An 18,728-nucleotide genomic window follows, 5' to 3' on the forward strand; every position below is an offset into this window, starting at 1 on the left:
ATTAAATGAAACGATAAAATGTGTACTTAATTTCAATATTGTTTCACATTAGGCCAATGTTCATAAACAGGTTTGTTCTTGAATGGTGATCACATGTATTCATTCCTTATCGATACGTTCAATCTTACCATTTTCTCAAATTCTTTCACCTGTTTGTAAATATGTATCTGGCCTAATCAAAATATTTGTTTTCAAAAGCCCTTGTTTGTCTTAGACTCGACGGGTTAACGTGGAACCGAATTAACCCCGCCCCTTTGTTTGCGACACATGTGTTTAGCCTTTCATCACTAAGTTGACTGACACATGCATAACTGTCACGACTGTGCATGTATATTAGATATTTTTGGCACCATCCGACGAAAGAATCTGCAAGTAGACAAAGATGCTGATGCCAAGTCGGCACTCTCTACCTATGGTACCAAGTTCTAATGTAAGAAATGTCATTCGATACGCGTTTTCCACGCACGCATGCCGGACCGGTTCAACGAAAAACACGTGTTTTGCACAGTGAATAAAACTTACCAGCAACGAAAAGAAGGCCTATAATTCCTAAAACGATGAGCTTTTTCATTTTTATCCAAGGAAACCAACTCCTTCGTCTCCTGGTAGGACTAGGAGAGGTTGTGTTTCGATGTTCTACGTGTAGTCGACGGTGTGTCCTTGCCTCACTCGGCAGAGCAACTTTTAGGGAATTCCCTTCCGCTGTGTGATCAACCAATGAAATATGACCACATATAGAAAATTGACCAATCAAAATGAACCAAGTACGCGTCCTCGGCAAGACTTGGCCCAACTTGATTGGTTGAACGCAATATACTACGTGTAAGGCACCTAATAACAATATGGCTTCGACGAAACAACTTCGATCGGAAATTAATATGTTGTACTGGCTTGGCGATATTATACATCCGATTCATGCGATCCATACCATTAAAGCGTGTTTGATTAATTAAGATATGGTTATCTGTATGTATTAATTGCTAATATTTACAGTTGCCGATACCCACTGACCCTCAAACAGCCACGTTATTATGTGAATTAAAGAGCCACTTTCATAAACCAATATTAGCGCTATGGCAACGGATCTGATACACTGAAAAAACACTGACTGTGAAGACATTTGTTCGTTTTAACAAATTTTCTTTTATCAGCTGTCGCTAGAAATAGATTATTATTATTATGTTAATTGGCACATCGTAGAGGCAAACGATGGACACAAACGTCAATCAGGAACAAACAATAAGAAGAAGACGCATAATCTCGCAAATATGCTTGTGTTCCTGTAAGGATGTTTGATCTATTCTCCTGTCACATGACACTGTTGCTATGTGGACCTGACATCAAAACGAAACAGAAAAAAATATAATACAAAAAACACATCAAAATATCAATATGATAAAGGTAACCGACTCGCTCTCTTGTTTTCTTCATTCCTTGGAACAGTTGCCGGCCTTATAGTCTGAACAGGAATATGAAATATCTTTGATATCATATTACATCGATTCCTAACTAGATGTATATGTATTATTCATCCCTACCTTCCCTGTACAAAATATAAGGTTAAACTTTTTTTCAAGTTCAGTTATTTTTGGACAGGTTTTCATTTACAAATATGACATAGATAACGTTTGGTTTGTTAGCATCTTGATTTGATTTGATGACAGAAAAGGGTAGAAGTGTTGACTGTGATGGGTGTCAGTGGTTTTTCATATATATCTTACACTGTACATTTGTCTTTAATATAACAACCCAAATACCTTCAACCGTTACCAAAAGTAGGAACTTCAAGTTATGCAAGATGGTGTCAAATATTTGAAATATACGGTTATAGCAACTGTGTAATGATATCACGAGTGAGTCTAAATGTATCACGTCACACCTATGCAGTGACCTTCTTGTAGTGCAGGCAAGTATCGGTGTGGTTTTTTTTCATACAAAATAAATAATTTGATTTTTCTTTCTATTCATATTCATGCCATAGGTTGTTTCTAGGGACAGAAAAGTAAATTTCTAAAATATCTGAACAAAATATATTGTTTTTTCATAGTAATTTATTACGTGGTTAATGCCATAACAACATTATTCTAAATCTATGTGTTGTAGTTTTTTCTATGTTTATGTGAGATTTATATTAGCGTCCACAGACGCATAAATCCCTGGGATCCCCTTAACTATTTTTCCAAAGCTCTATACCGTATTCAACGTAATAAGCGCCCAGGGTGCTCTCAAAATAAATATTAGAAATAGGCGGCTCTTATTATAATATAATTTTGGTAAAAAAAACAGAGTTGAAAGATTGTAAATTTCGTGGTTAAGCTGACAGCCTGAAATGATACAAAAGAAAAGTCTGTGCGTATTATACACGACAGATATATTTTCCAGAATTTAATTGCCCATAATTAAAGGTGCATATAACACACGAGTGCGTATAATACACGAATAAATAAGTCTTGTGTACATTGATCGGAAGGGGTGCTAATTGGGATTGTTCACTAGCCAATATACAATGTATTAGCAAATATCGCAGTGGGCGCTTATTAGAGAGGGGCGCATATTACGTCGAATACGGTATATATGTTGCAATTTTCTGATGGGAATATCGTACTGGATATCTACCTTAACCCACTTAGCCACCTATCTTGCCTCAACATGGCTGGCAAACCACCTGTTGGGTCGTTACAAACAAAGTAAACAAACTAGCTATTAACGCTCAACAGGTGGTCAAAATATATTGACAATTTAAAGTGAAATTATGTTTAATCTTATATTTAAATTTCAGCTGACGAGATACAAAATCTGCCAAAGAAAAATATCAATATCGTTCAGTCTATGAAAAGGCATATTGGTTATCCCCATTTACGCCCAAACAATTTAATATTTTCCTGGCTCTATATTTTTTGTGGTATCTTGCTTATCAGAAACTGTTTTCAGCTGTGACAGCGACCCCAGGCTTGTCGACTTATCGGCTGACGTGTCACTCTCAGAAGACGTTGCTTTGATTTGCTGTCCGCGTACGTGTCAAATTCCTACACCTTTCAAATGACAAAACAACAACAACAAAAACAACAACAACAACAAAACAAAATCTGTATGGATTTTCTTTTAGAAAACACTTCGGGGTTCAAAGAGTTGCAGTTAGTTGTCTTTCATACATCGTTGAAGGTTTGTCGACAGAAGGTTTTGTTAATATTACATGCAGTACTGGGAATAGTATCCTATTTATAAATATTGACCTTGTTCTAGCACGTTCCGTTACTTTACGTAGAAGCCGGTCTCTTGCCGAACATTACCGAAGTTAACCATCCCACAATTCCTCCTTTGACCTCCGCTTAACAAATATTTCCGGGGCGTCTGCTAGTTGGTGTACACAGTGTGCATGGTGATATGAATGATCGATCAGGAATATCAACAAGTTGGAGAATCCTCAATGGCGCCTGATATGAATACGGGATATTTATGAAATCTACAGGTATTTGTTGTCTATGATTATCCAACGATGTTTTTGTGAGTTTTACTCTATTAGATTTGTTTTGAACATTAGCCTTCAGATTGAGACTTGTTAAAGTTTTGTTGACACTGGGATATGCCGGTGTCACTTTACATAGTGACATAGTACTGTGCGGAACATAACCGATTCAAAATCAGTCAACGTGTAAAATGTGATACAAACTGAAAAACATTCGATTTAGATCTATTTTTATCCGCAGTATATATATATTGAAGCACATGCATACGATGTAAAATTTTTGACCCCCCCCTTTTGATATAACTCCATGTGTATTGAAGTATTCACTCAATGGCAATGTCGTTCATGAATATGTAATTATGTATTTCGCTAACTAAACTGGTCAACTGGGAACACTTTGGTATAAATGATCATTACTGGTCCCTAAATTGATACAGAGCTATAGCTATACGCCATTAAACCCATTAAATCCTTAAGACAAATCAGTGCACCACAGTACTAATGAAAGCTTTGCCTTGTTTGAAATTGAAATTAAGTCAAGGGATATTATAATCTTGTTAATTAACCCTCTGGTTGCAAATTTAGCTAGTGCACAGATTAGGATACTATTCATTTGTTTTTATCAGCATTCATTCGAGTAATGGTATATACAAAAACTATTCAAAATATGAAATCACTGCTTGCCTGAGCAACGCTTCTACAGTCTTTCACAGGTTCGTATACACTGCCCTACATTCCACCATCAACCATGAAGAAATATGTAACATATGCATGTATTGATATGCCATGATGATGAAGTGACGATGTCTGTCTAATGCTGGCCATCAAATGACATGTGACCATGTATAACTCATGGAAGACAGAAAATCTCTACTCCGTGTATGAAATTCGGTGAAGCCTACCATTACTTGATTTTGAAGCAAGGTGTAGAGTGTAACGTCAAGTGAGAGACATCGTCTTTTCTGCTTAATTGTATGTACGTTTGTATTTAAACTGAGCGCCCATTGGTCTGAGTACAAGTGGTTTCCTTCTTGCCGTGGCACGTGGGCATTCTTGGTATAAATATAGGTCCACAGCAGCCTATGCTTGTCATCAGAGGCGACTAAATGGAGGGGGTGGTCAGACTCGGTGGTTCGTTTGATTGCATGTCATAGTGTCCAAATTGTGTGGATCGATGCTCATGATGTCAATCACCAGATTGTCTGTTCCAGACTTATTTTGCAAACTGCCGTCATATATCTGCAATATTGCTAAGTGCAGCGTTGACAACAAACCAACCAATCCCCTCACTGGAACAAGGCCATCGCTTGTTTGTTTATAAATAGCAACTACATCACAAAGGCTGTATAGTGTCATCTATGAGGTGATGAAGAAACATAGTACATTTGTACCCATGACGTATCAAAGATGTGAACAAGGATATCTTTGACTATTGGGCAGCTAGATTGCTACTGTCAATTGGGCAAAGGAATGCCTGTTATTTTCCTGACTATGGCTCAAACCAAGGACCCTTAGGACAGGACTTCTTATACTGGTTGCCTTCTAAAGAGACCATTGGTTTCACTTTGGTGGCAGCATTGTCTTTGACTATGGTCCCAATTTTTTATTCAGCTTTGGGTTCTAAACTGTGCAGTTTTAATCACTGGGGGGTAAAATATCCCAAGTACCCCATGCTTGTGGTAAGAATCATCCAATTGATGATTTTTTTGTCACAATGGATGACCTGGCTGATTCAGTGTCATTGTGCGTGGATGATGGGGATGGTTGCTGGCACTGCTGACAACTGGGTTACCTGGCCCTGATTCAGTTGTCAACAGGCTGGTTTTGTTGGAATACCATAGTCTGTGTCGTAAGTCAAAATCACTTCCTCATCCGCCAGAGATAACCGCAGTCGACAGAACTGGAGACTTTCATGGATTTTAAAGAAAACTGGGTAAGTTTCCATGAATCAGTTTTTACTATCAGCCACCACTTCCGACTATTCAGATGGAATATTTCATCAGCAATTCTCATCCGTGCATCAAAGTTGTCATGAGAGTTGTCTCCCCTTCCCCAAATCCCTCGGGTCAAGTGGTCAAACAGGAGTCCCATACAGCAGCTAATTAGGCCAATATCACATGTAGACAGTGCCATGGCTGGTATTCAGTGATTCATGAAAAGCTGTTTACATATACTTTACTGTCATAAGAGCGACACCTAATACCTTTTGATCTAGGATGAGTTGCTTGGCCATGTTTCTGTTTATTGATTATTCTAACACACTTTTATTGATGTGTACTGGTTGCCTGGAGGCAAAACATACTTACTGGTATTTTAAAGTTTAACCTACTCTCTATGACAGACTACTCTCATGTTCAAATAATTTCATTAGTGGGTAAATTTCTTTTGATGATTTCTTCTCTTACTGAGACCTCAACATGCTGAATATGTCAGTCTGTGACAAACACTTTCAAGGCTACTAGCCCGGACTTGGTTCTTAGCATCATTTTCAGTTGATTTTACAAGTTTGTTTGTTTGTTGTTTAACGCCTCCCTCAGCAATATTCCAGGTATATGACAGCGGTCTGTAATTAATCGAGTCTGGACCAGACAATCCAGTGATTGACAGCATGAGCATCGATCCATGCAATTCGGATCGATGACATGCATCAACCAAGTTAGTCACCTCTTAAGACAAGCATACAATTTTATTGGTATTATATAGACTGAGCTTACTGGGCTGAACACAATTTCACTAGAATGGTACTTCGGACTTGTGACTAAAATTGCAGAATAATATGTATGTTTAGTTTGTTGAAAGATAGTAGATGTTTATGTTTCTTGCAGGCTTGAAATGGCTTAGAATTTTGCGGTCCAGTCTTGAAGATGCCTTAAAGTTGAATCTGCCTTGAAAATGCCTTGAAATTGGCAACCATTATTAATATTCCTGTAAAACAAAAATGCTACAGTTATTTTTCTCAATTAGTGTGTGATGACATCATGTAGCAAAGGATTAATGCTTGACTCAATCGGTAAATGCTTATATAATTGTGACACTGGCGTGTGGACTTGAATGTTTAAAAAGTTTGTTTATTGGGCATACAAATGAAGTAAAGTAACGAACCTTACATTTGTGGCTCAAGTCTATGAACCTTGTACTTTACTTTTTTTTAACCTTGTTTATAGTCATATCTTTGTTTGATCAGTGCACTCCATGTTTAGCTTTAACTTAAATTGCTTAATATGATCATATTTTATATGGAAAATTCAAATTTTCAAGGATTACAAACCCAAAAAACCTAAATTTATTTTGTAGGTTGGAAGTAACTAAACATAATCATGTTCTGTGGCACACTTGCCTGTGTCTGTCAGCCCCTAATTGTCTCTTTGTAAACTTTTCAGTAGATTTTAGTGTTACTGACTTAATAAATAATTAATAAATAAAGATTGATTGATTAACTTAATGTTTGGACAATCACAGTGACTTGTGACATTTCCTTGTAGAGTACCGCTTTTGTCATTAGCTTGATGTCAACTCTGTAGCAGATCAGTTTTGCAGACTAGTGTAAATAAACAATAATGTCTAGCCCTCATGGCTGAGATATGTATACTGATACCCTAATATATATTGTATTATAGATCTGTTCCTATTTTCATGGAAGCAGTTTTTCGACGTACTTGCTCAAATGTGAAACTGAGGTTGGGTGTAACCAACATATAATCAGTCTGAATTAACTTGTCTGGGTCTACTACTCTTCTACACCCAAATTGTTTTCAGATTACAAGGTACATTTTACTTTTCCAAACCCTTTTGATAATGTCCCAGGGTTTTACACGATGCAGAAATGTGCATCCAGTATGCACAAATGTATAAAATGGATGCAGAAAAAATATATATTGCGTCCTGAGGGATGCACAACAATATTCAAGGTACTAAATTCTTAACAAGAAATATAAATGTAGCGGCCATAAAATTTCCGAGTCCCGTGAAGGGATTCGAACCACGGACCTTCTGATCAGAGATCGGACGCCTTGTCCACATGACCAAAGAGGTTAACCCCGTCAGCAAGCTGACAAGGTAAGGATGTCATCTGTGGGATGCCTCCACGCCCTGCTACATAAAGTTCTTGTCATTTAAATAATTATCAAATATGATAATAGATAGTGATAGAAACTAACAGTTTTAGTCAATACATTTAAAACATATAGCAGAACCCTTAAAAAGGACAAATTTTTACTGGTCCCTGGATACCTTACCTATTGGGCAGTTTGGTAAGGACTACAGGATTAGTACAGTACAGTACACTGCACCATTTCATTATTTTACAGGATCCTCATTAGTAATCAGTAATTGTGGGTCTTCTGGACCACTAGGTTTGTAACTCAAGGTAAAACCTGATGTCCCTGTGTGAGTGAGTGAATGAATGTTGTTGAATGCTTCAATCAACAATATTATGACGTTATCAAGGTAGCCTGTGAATAATGAACACCTATCAGCAAATGTTTTTTTTAACATGTTGTATTCATTTTGTAGCTTTTGAACTTTGGTCATGGTAGCACAGAAATACCTGACAGTAATTATGCAATTAAATACCTGGAACATGTGCCTTCAGCCCAACCCAACTCTGTTATTTGTAACCATGATTGTAGCCTAATTTACAAAGAATTTATTACAAGATTTAATTCACTTTACACTTCTAATTACAGCAACAAAAGCTCATAGAACACTAATATAAATTGCTGTCATGTGACACGAATATATCCAAATAACACTAGATTATTACACAGAGAAATAAATCAATCAGAAAGGTTAAATTTTTTGCTGCGGAGTTATTAACCAGTTTAACAATATAGTAATTTCCTCCAGGCAAGGCATTAAATCAGGGAACATAATGCTGTATTATTAAACCAGACAGACTACATGCCTGTGCTGGTCGGCATTAGAAAGTTAGATGGAAGGTGATATATGGCGGAGATTAGTAGCGGGATATTGAAACAAGATAATAGGTCGCTAGGCCAGGCGTGCGACACTGTGAGGGATAAAGTTACACTCGATTTTGCTTATACCTGTGTTATAGATTTTTTGTAGTTGATGGAATTAATGGATTTGAGGGATTTGGACCTTGATATTATGATTGTTCAGACTGTGGATTGGCTTGTTATGGGTTTATGATTTGTGTATGTATAGTTTATTATTATTGTTGTTGTTGTTATTATTATTATTGATTGTTCGCTTGATTTTTATTTAATATGTTAAAAATAATGAAAAGGGTTTACTTTTATGTGTACAGTCAGTACCCAAAGTTTTTTTTATCTACTTCAGTGATTTTGCTGGAGACAAATATTGTTAGAACATTGTCATAATTCTCTCTGGTTTTGGTAGGACATTCATCTGCTGGTATACCATTACAAAGTTGGAAGAAGTCCTCAAGGACATCTTGGATGACTATCAGTCAGTGTCCTAGAAACTGAACTGATCTGAAATCCTGACTACTTGCCCAAAATTGACCTTCTTCTACTTGTTAAATTATTACTCTTTAGGCTTAAAAAAATAATAGTGTTGGTTCTCAGGCATCATCATAAAGTTCATTGCACACTTCGTTTTTGTTTCCAAATTCAATTTGCTTTGTGCATTGTGTTTAAGTATTAGGATTTTTATAGTTTTTTGAAAATGGAAATAAAAACAAAACATGCAGCAGACTTTATGATGATGTGGGTGGTGCCTGAGAACCAAGACTATTATTTGTTTTAGCCTTACAATTCAGGGTTGCAATAAGCACATAAGCTATGATTAGAGATGTAGGAATCACTTGGACAAGTGGCTGAAATCACTGACTGGTATTATCAGAGGACTTAAACTGGAAATGTGTCGTTTTCAACACCTGTAGAAATAAGATTTTTGGCAGCCAAAATGTGTGTGGAAAAAGAGTAATTTAAAAAAAATAAATTAAAATAATTTCTTGTTATTTTATAAGCAGGTAATGGATTTGGGGAAATGACAATCAACTAAGTAATGGTGCAAGTCTAGACTTGACATCTGTGATCATTTCATTCATGTTCCAATTTATGTCATCATCACTTATTAACACCAGACCAAATTATTTACTTGCTTTACAAAATTGTTGGGAAAAAACACAGGAAGCATTCTGACATCATATGGCATGAATTGTGACACCCTTATTACTTGTTATATATATATACAGTAAACTACAGTTATAACAAACTCAAAAGGACCACTAATTTTAGTTCGTAATAACCGGACCGCCTCCGTGGTCTAGTGGTAGAGTGTCCGCCCGGAGAGCGGAAGGTCGGGGGTTCGATCCCCGGCCGCGTCATACCAAAAGACGTTTAAAGATGGTACTTGTTGTTACCCTGTCTGGCGCTCGACATTAACGGGCTAAAACAAGGACTGGTCGGCTCGGAGTCAGTATACTGTGTCTGAGTGGGGTATTCATGTTAAACTGCGACATGTTATCTCAGTGAGCTAGCACTATAAATCGGCATCAGTCCGGACTAGTACAAGCAGCCACACAAACACACACACGTACATGCATGTCGCTATATAAGTGCAAAAATCTTGGACGCGACGTTAAACCCCATTTCACCTCACCTCGCCTTGTAATAACCGTAGTTCATTATAAGCATGATTAGCGTATAGGCAGCATATATACATCAAATGGTAGGGACTAAAACATAAGTTTGAGGTTTCAATCAGTTCATTATAAGAGTGTTCGTTATATAGTTTACTGTTCTGCTAATTTCCTAAATACATTGTACTTTCTACCTGTAAACTATGTAGCCATTAACTCCTCAACAACACAAAAGAAATCAGTTTTATGATGAAAGTGTTGACTGTTTGCTGCTTGAGATTATGGCAGGCAACAGCTGATACTTTATGGCAGGACAACATGTTACATCCATGACAATATTTGTGTTTCTAAATCCAATCTTCAGCTCCCCGTGTCTCTGGCCACAGCTGTGCTATAAAGACTGTAAGTGACTGGAAGCCAAAAACGACAGATGTCACAGTGCTGGAATGAACACACACTTTACTAAGAAAGTGTTATCCCAAATATAACATTTGTTACATTTGACCATTTTCTAAATGGCATTGTGTGTTCATAGCTTTTGGCCATGGGAGCCATGCCAATTTAAACTTGTCAGAGAGGTACACAAAGTACGTGATCTAGATAACAAGTTTTCAGGCTTTCATTTTGTGGAAGCCTTGCTGGCTGAGTGGGTTAGAACGCTGACTGTTTGTGCTTGCGATTAGGTGCCTCACTCTGGCAGTGTGGGTTTGAATCCCAGATGGGACTCAACCCCAAAAAGTATGAGGATCTGTACTTTACTAGGAAAGTGTTCTCCCAAATATAACATTTGTTACATAGTGCTGTAATGGTTATGTGTAACTGCGCAACTGTCATGAATTGGGTGTCACATATCTGAAGTCAATCTATCACTGAAATGAAACAATTCAGCTGAGAATCATGGTCTATTAATGTTTCCGTATTTCCAACAAATTGTCTAAGCTATAGCATTAAGTATCAAACAAGAAGGGTTTGTTTACGATATATTGCACATTGATTACGGCACTTTGTGATGTGTTGGAAATATGTAAATGTGCACGTTTTTATCCATTTACGAATAAAATAACACACCTACATATATATATATGAGGGCTGCTCAAAAATGTTCTTAGCCTGACTAACTTTCAACCATGGGCCATAACAAAGTGAACTAGTCAATGTAGTACATTGTTTGAGTTGTACATTGCAAGTGTATTTGGTCTGCTGAGCCCGTTTGTATATTAGTGACAGCCAGTTGAACGTGATAGGGGTCCAAATGGACACAGAAATGGAAAAGAACCAGTACCAAGGAGTCATCAAGGTTTTGACTTTAGAGAACTCCCAAAGAAATTCATGACCGCGTGTCCCAAGTGTATAGGGATAAGTGCCCTAACTATTCCACTGTTTAATGTTTAGCTGTTTAAGGCTGGGAGGACAGGCCTAATGATGCAAAGGCTGCTCTGCAACAATGTGGATTCGAAGAGCTTCCTGACCCTCCATTCTCGCCAGACCTGGCACCAAGGGCTATGACAACAACAAGGCCCTCAAAGCGGCCATGAATGTTTTTTTCAGGGTGGCTTCAGAAAACTTCTCTCTGACTAAAATTGAAAAGTTTCACTATCGATATGAGAAGAGTATTGAAAAGTAGGAAGATTATGTTGAAAAATAAAATTAAGAACACTTTCACAATTGTTGGTTTTGTTTGTTAGGCTTAGAACATTTCTTTCCAGCCTTGTATATCCTCATTTGAGTTCTTTGTAAAAGATGCATAATAAATCTCCATAACCTAAGTTTGATCTTTTAAGAAATATACCAGCACTGCATAATTTCCCTATATAGTCATTTCAGCCTGTGTAACCATATGTCTTTTCCGATTCAGAGTAGCGCATGCGCAGAAGAAAAGTAGAAGTCACCTGAAACAGTATTTTAAAGCTGAATTATTTATTATAAAATATCTACTCATTGGTATTAAAATTTGGTTTAATTATACACAATAGATTTAGCCAAATGGACACAAAATGTATTTAATATTCCAAGAAAACTATCACTATCCCATGTGAATGATAACATGTGAGTAAATACTCAATGGTTGAGAAGTTGTCTGGAGCCCTGCATACGCATTGCAATGATGTGGACTGCTTGACTGAATACACAGGCACACACCTTGCAGTAGTCCTTGCCACAGGATCCGGGGTAGAATAGGTCTTCAGCAACCATGCTTGCTATAAAAGGCGACTATGCTTGTCGTAAGAAGCGACTAACGGGATCAGGTGGTCAGGCTTGCTGACTTGGTTGATGCATGTCATTGTATCCCAAATGCGTGGATCGATGCCAATGATGTCAATCACTGGATTATTAACAGACAGCTGTTATATAGCTAGAATATTGCTGAGTGTGGCATTAATCAACAAACAAACATTTGCACAAAGTGATCTTAGCGCTAAGATGATCGTAACTTCTATACTTTAACATAGGCTTACGTTTTGTGCAAGTGGGCCCTGTTTCCTGTTTGGCTGATAATAGGGTGGGCGGAGCTTCGGTTATATTATTGAACTGAATGATGTCACTGATTCATAGTGTTGTACATAGGACTCCGATAGTTGTTTAAGGTTTTAGGAAACATAACTGCTAAACAAATTGCTTAGTTTGCTGATCAAGTGCCATGGAGTCACTTACAATTTATCTATATGAAATAAGGGAGTGGCGCATTGTGTTTTCCTGGTGTATACATCGATTACAGTATCTGGGCTCTGTTCCGCAAAGGTATCTTAGGACTAAGGCGATCGTAACTCACATACTTTTACATAGACTTCTGACAGTCAGAGCGCCCCTCGTGCTATTGACCTGTTGGCCTCATGGGAAAAGTATGTCTACCTGGCATAGCCAGGAACTTGTATTGAGATTTCATTCAATTCAGTCAGCTGTGAGAAACCTACGTGGATAGATGATTATGAGTTTCTGTTGATCAATGCATAGTGTAACTTGATTTTTAATGAAGACTTTGAACGTTTCAATGAAAGCCAATCCGGTCATGTGAGCTGCAGTTATGGAGGTGTGCTATTGTTGAGAGATTTGGACTGGGCAATGTGATCAACGTTCACCTATCGCTTAGTCTCATGTGACTGTGACAAGTAGACACGGATCATTGTTGGGTGTGGGTTGGAATTGTGTTGGTATGAATGGTTGAGTGTCATGGTCAAAATGTCAGTTGTAACGTGGCAATAATGTTTACATTTGTTGTGGTTGATACACAACACTGACGTTTATTGGATAACTGAGAGACTTCTTTTATTTATGAGCCAGTGTGTTTGTTTTTGGAATCTCCTTTTTAAGTTATGAATATGTCCTTGTGGGTTTCATGGTTGTCTGATTTTGTTTAAATATGTATGTACTTAACTTGTTTGACATTTGCAAAAGTAATTGAGTGAGTGAATGACGCTGAGGACTCCCTGCCCTGCCCTGCCCTGCCCTGCCCTGCCCTGCGCTCCACTCAACTCAGCTCACCACACCACACCACACCTAAACCCCACACCACACCACACCCCCATGCTCTCACTCACTCACTCACTCACTCACAACACCCACCCACTCACTCACTCACTCACTCACTCACTCACTCACTCACTCACTCACTCACTCACTCACTCACAACACCCACCCACTCACTCACTCACAATTATGAAAAGAATCCAGTTGATCACCTTGTTTTCAGATACCTGATCCAGCCGTCAAATCATAACAGTTGACAGATGTTCGATTTGTACATTGAATTATTTTAATATGATAACCATGTACAAACAGAAATACAATCCAGGCAAGGTTCGTAATTGAAAGGCAGCTTTGTGGAAGCATGTAAATGCTTGGTGGACAATCACACAGCGTCAATAGGAACTCACGCTGTGTAACAATGCCCGACACTGTCAGCTCCATTGGAGAGACTGACCTGGTCACCACACTGCAAACTCCACACAGCCCCCTTAGAAACCACTCACTGTCATTCAGAGAGCACCGTTCTTCGATGTTTTTTCTGAGCTTGTTTAATATTGGGATCAGACATGAGCTGAAAGGAGAACTTTGTCAACCGATTCACTGAAGGCACTTCAGGTGCGACAACACTCTTGTGGGTTGGAGAGGTAACTGCTCCATGATAAGCCTAAATTGGTGGTTGTAAATGTGAAACTCGCTGTGAGAAACAGTATGCATGTCTTGGAGATTGAGATGAGGCCTGAATTTCCAGGCTTGGAATTGGATGTGTTGTGTGGAAATATTTCGTGTTTTTGGATTTGTGTCTTCAGATTTGACTCTGGTTTTGTGGATGGTTTGGATGAAGGTTTGTATGCATGTTGTTTAGTTGGACAGACAGATGGAAGACATTGTGTTTCTCTGACATTGAATGATTGAATTTCATTAGTCATGTTAGTAGCAGATGCTTAACACTAATCAATGTTGTAATGTTCGGATACAAGGCATGCTTATAATATGGGCTTATTGGGCTAGACTGGAATCTCTATAAATATTTATCAATATTTTAGAGTGTTCTAATTGAAGGATTAATGCCGTGATGAAAATTCTAAAATTTTAGATAATATAACAAAAAATACTTTAATGGCATAAAGATCTCCATTAACTTCAAACACTGTTTTAGAAGAAATAACTCCCAGTATGTGTTGCTAGTATCTTACATTCATTTGATTTTGTTTGTGAGATTTTTCTAATATTGTATAAGTTGTATAATCTAGGTCCTGGCTGTTTCATCAATGACTCATTAGGCCTTTGTAACTGAAGCCTTCAAATCTAACAAAGATGCTATCTTACACTACTTTCTTCTTTGAAAAATATTTTCTTTCATTTTTGGTTCCAACAATGGAACATTATAACAGTAACATTTCTGAACTCTTTGGCAAGTGAGGGTGTTATTTGCTGGGTAGTACAAAACCTAAACATTCTATACCAGTGTTGTCTGGATTTTATCCATGATTCCGAAGCCTGAGTCTAAATATTTCTTCTGGCCTAGTAAGATCTTATTCCAGTCCATATGTATATTAAGATTAAAATCTACTGAAGATTAATGTCAAAATATAAATTTGGGCTAGTAGACTCAAGAGTTTTTGTCACACACTGCCTCTGATGTAGCAGGGTAAGATCAAGAAGCAGGTCCCTGTTCCACAAAGTGATCTTAGTGCTAAGGTGATCGTAACTCCCATACTTTAATATAGGCTTGTGATCATCGTAGTACTAAGATCGCTTTGTGGAATAGAGCCCTCAGGTGGTATTTTTCAGCAGATTACTATTTTGTATAAAAGAAAGCCTCTATGTTCAACTTCGCATTTTGAATTTATCAACACACATAAATATAATGTTCAGGTGGTGATTTGTCACAGATGTTGTACCAGTACATAAAATAGTCACATTTCAGAAAACTATCTTTTAATGACCAATAGCAGCAATCAGCCTGAAACCCTAAGTAGAAATTCCAAATTCAGAGCACAACTTCAAATTAAACAATTAAAATTACAAGTTTTTTAGTTACATATTTCAGTAAATAGTACACGTATGCCCATTCAGTTTATCAACATAGTGGGGGGCCCATGCAACATCATGCAGTCAACGTGTCACACCCAGTCTACACAGTCCCCCATTGTAGCAAAGTTAATTAAATTCAGTTATTAAGTGTCTGAAAATGTAATTTATAAATATAAGACATGATTCTTTATTAAAATGTTTAGGGTGACTGGGTTTGTTGTAGAAAGTGGAGACCGGAATGACTATTGATCCTCAGGGCTGTCTAGACATGGAGACTAATATAGGGATCAGTCAGTTTCACCTGCACTTGTTCCCAGGCTGGCTTTAAACTCATCTAACACTTCCACTTGCAGCAGTCTTCGGGACACAGGTAATATGTCTTAGTATCTGATGTCTGACTGAGGAGAATTACAAGTTCCCCGGGAAGATCCGGGGTAGAATAGGTCTTCAGTGACCCATGCTTGCCGTAAGAGGTGACTATGCTTGTTGTAAGAGGTGACCGGGTGATCGGGTGGTTAGGTTCGCTGACTTGGTTGATGCATGTCATTGTATCCCTATTACCGATTACATGTACCCGTGAAAATCCGGGGTAGAATAGGTCTTCAGTGACCCATGCTTGTCGTAAGAGGTGACTATGCTTGTTGTAAGAGGTGACCGGGTGATCGGGTGGTTAGGTTCGCTGACTTGGTTGATGCATGTCATCGTATCCCAGTTACCGATTCCCAAATTCTACAGTCATACCAAGGGTACATTTGGTGGAAACGGTTATTATTAATCACCAACATATCACAGTATCAGAGCCCTGGCTTGTACTTTTTACAAGTGTGTAAGACGGGGCATCAATTCGAGCCCGGCCTGTATTTGAGGTCTGGCGTCTAATAGAGGAAATATGGTATGTTCAGATCTGAACAATACATACTCTGGGGTTATCAGTCACAGTGTTCAGAATTAAGCATGAAGGTCAAGAGGAGCCCTGGGGCTGAGTGTTTCAGATTGGTTCATGTTCTAGGATAGTGACTGATTGTTATTCTACGTGACCTCAGGATTTTTTTTCCATTTTAGTGAAGGTATAGAAGAATATCATCCAAATTTGCAAAACTCCCAATTTCCCATGACATTTATCTCTAACAAAATCACCGAGTCCTTGACATAACCTTAATAAAAGGTTAAAAGTAAAAATTTATCGGGTCAAACACTGGTGTATTGACATTAAAAAATGACTGAAAAAAATATGTTCCGTGAAATAGTATTCATAAAAATATGACTAGGAGTATTTTGAATGAGAAGCAGAGTCAAATACACAGAATTCCTGCACCAACCATGCTCCAATAAGGGCTTTATACCTGCAGTGCTTACCAGATCTACATATTTCAAAGATAGGAAATGAGGTTAGTTTTAAAAAAGAGTATGTTTTCTAATTTTCCAAACAACGTAAGATTTGTAATAGTTCATGTGCAACATGCGAATATGACCATACATTATTTATCAATCTGTTTTGATAAATTATGATTTCACTTATACCGTATTCGACGTAATAAGCGCCCTGCTCTAATAAGCGCCCACGGCGATATTTGCTAATATATTGGCTAGTGAACAATCTCAATTAGCACCTCTTCCAGTTGATTAGACTTATTTATTTGTGTATAATACGCACTCCTATGTTATATGCACCCTTAATTATGGGCAATTAAATCCTGGAAAAATATATCTGTCGTATATAAACATTTCAGGCTGTCAGCATAAACCATGAAATTTACAATCTTTCAACTCAAAATAATATTCTAATAAGAGCCCCCTATTTCTAATTTTGAGAGCGCCCTGGGCGCTTATTACGTCGAATACGGTAACTGCAAAAGTTGTCATATTTTCTTTGGGCAACGAAAATAGATAAACATAGTTCAGATGAAGAAAGAATAATGAGATTTCATTATCTACTTCAAAAGGTTGTGTAAGATTTAGCTGTTGATAAACATTGTAAATTTGGCAAACATTAAAATCTTTCAAGAGATCTTAGTAAGAGTCTAGTTGTCTTGATTGTGAGTGGTTGATAGCAGATTAGCCTGTAGTCGGTAGATTTGATGGTTGACTGACAGTCATGTGATAAACACAGATAATAATCAACTTTACAGGCCCATGTCACTGGCACTGTCTCCCAATCAGATCTATGTCCTGTATACAAACAGGGGGATTCAGGTAGCTGCAGGTGCCCCTTGATGTGGGATCAACTGGTCGATGAGTCGACACTGGCACTGTCTCCCAATCAGATCTATGTCCTGTATACAAACAGGGGACTTCAGGTAGCTGCAGTTGCCTGTTGATGTGGGATCAACTGGTAGATAGTCGACACTGGCACTGTCTCCAAATCAGATCTATGTCCTGTGTACAAACAGCAAGGTCCAGGTAGCTGCAGGTGCCCCTTGATGTGGGACACTCCTGTCAGCATTGTCAGTGACACCACTGCCCTAGACCTGCTTGTGGAGACCATCTGACATGGTATGTCTCTGCCTTCTATAATAACGGTAATCGTTGACTGAAGTGGGCTCTGTGATTGTTTTCTGCTGTTTGGCATTAGATAGTTGTACTGGCTTACAGGCTAATCTCTTTGATTCTATTGTACAAGAAGATTAGGGTCACTGAGTGATTGATTGAATAGTGATTGTGCTGGAGACGTATAGCATTCATAAGGACATTTCAGTGATTTTGGGGAGGACATTCTTCTATGTTATGACTTGCTATAGAAACTTATAGGTAATTTGGGATGACAATCAATGGCCCAGAAAAGGAAGTCCTCTAAAACCCTTAGTGAGGGGATGTTGTTTAGTGACAGAGTCAGTGATATTCCTCCTGTTTCATGGTGGACTTTAAGTATGAGTCAGGTATAGGCAATCCAGGGGTTGATAGCTTGAGCATCAGCAGGATAGTTTGATGTGCAGTTTAACCATAGTTGTGTCCCTTAGCTTCCAGAATAAGCTTCCAGGGATAATTCTAAGGTGGGGCCTTGTGCCTTAAGCCCCTAAATTTGAAAAAAAGGCCCACATTTTCAAATACAATGGGGCGTTTTAACATTATGCTTTATGGGCATACCTCTGGAATATTTGACATTTTCACATAAAGGGCCCATGTCAGAAAATTCCTACAGTGAACACTGAGCTTCTTGTGGGCTTGCATCCTAGATTCTCCTCGATTATGTCAACT

The 18,728-nt window shown here is 38.1% G+C and overlaps 2 protein-coding genes across 4 annotated transcripts in view; one reads left to right on the forward strand and one right to left on the reverse strand.

Annotated features, from left to right (window-relative positions):
• LOC124116085 overlaps positions 1-720 on the reverse strand; it is a 57,111-nt gene extending 56,391 nt beyond the window's left edge. The window contains exon 1 of the mRNA XM_046477299.2: positions 523-720. Within this exon, the coding sequence (XP_046333255.2) occupies positions 523-571 (49 nt within the window). The 5' untranslated portion in view covers positions 572-720. The remainder of the gene's footprint in view (positions 1-522) is intronic.
• Positions 721-3,294: 2,574 nt separating this feature from the next.
• Positions 3,295-18,728, forward strand: part of LOC124116081 (tetratricopeptide repeat protein 41-like) — a 69,720-nt gene continuing 54,286 nt past the window's right edge. Inside the window, exon 1 of one of the 3 annotated variants that reach the window (XM_046477294.2) lies at positions 3,295-3,469. The gene's annotated coding sequence lies outside the window, so the exon portion shown is untranslated. Of the gene's footprint in view, positions 3,470-14,069; positions 14,144-14,167; positions 14,341-18,728 lie in introns of those variants that run through there. The other 2 variants (XM_046477295.2, XM_048401683.1) reach the window with 2 other exon arrangements.

The sequence above is a fragment of the Haliotis rufescens genome, unplaced genomic scaffold (genome assembly GCF_023055435.1).
Source record: "Haliotis rufescens isolate VD_foot unplaced genomic scaffold, xgHalRufe1.0.p SCAF_23, whole genome shotgun sequence".
Taxonomy (NCBI): Eukaryota; Metazoa; Mollusca; class Gastropoda; order Lepetellida; family Haliotidae; genus Haliotis; species Haliotis rufescens.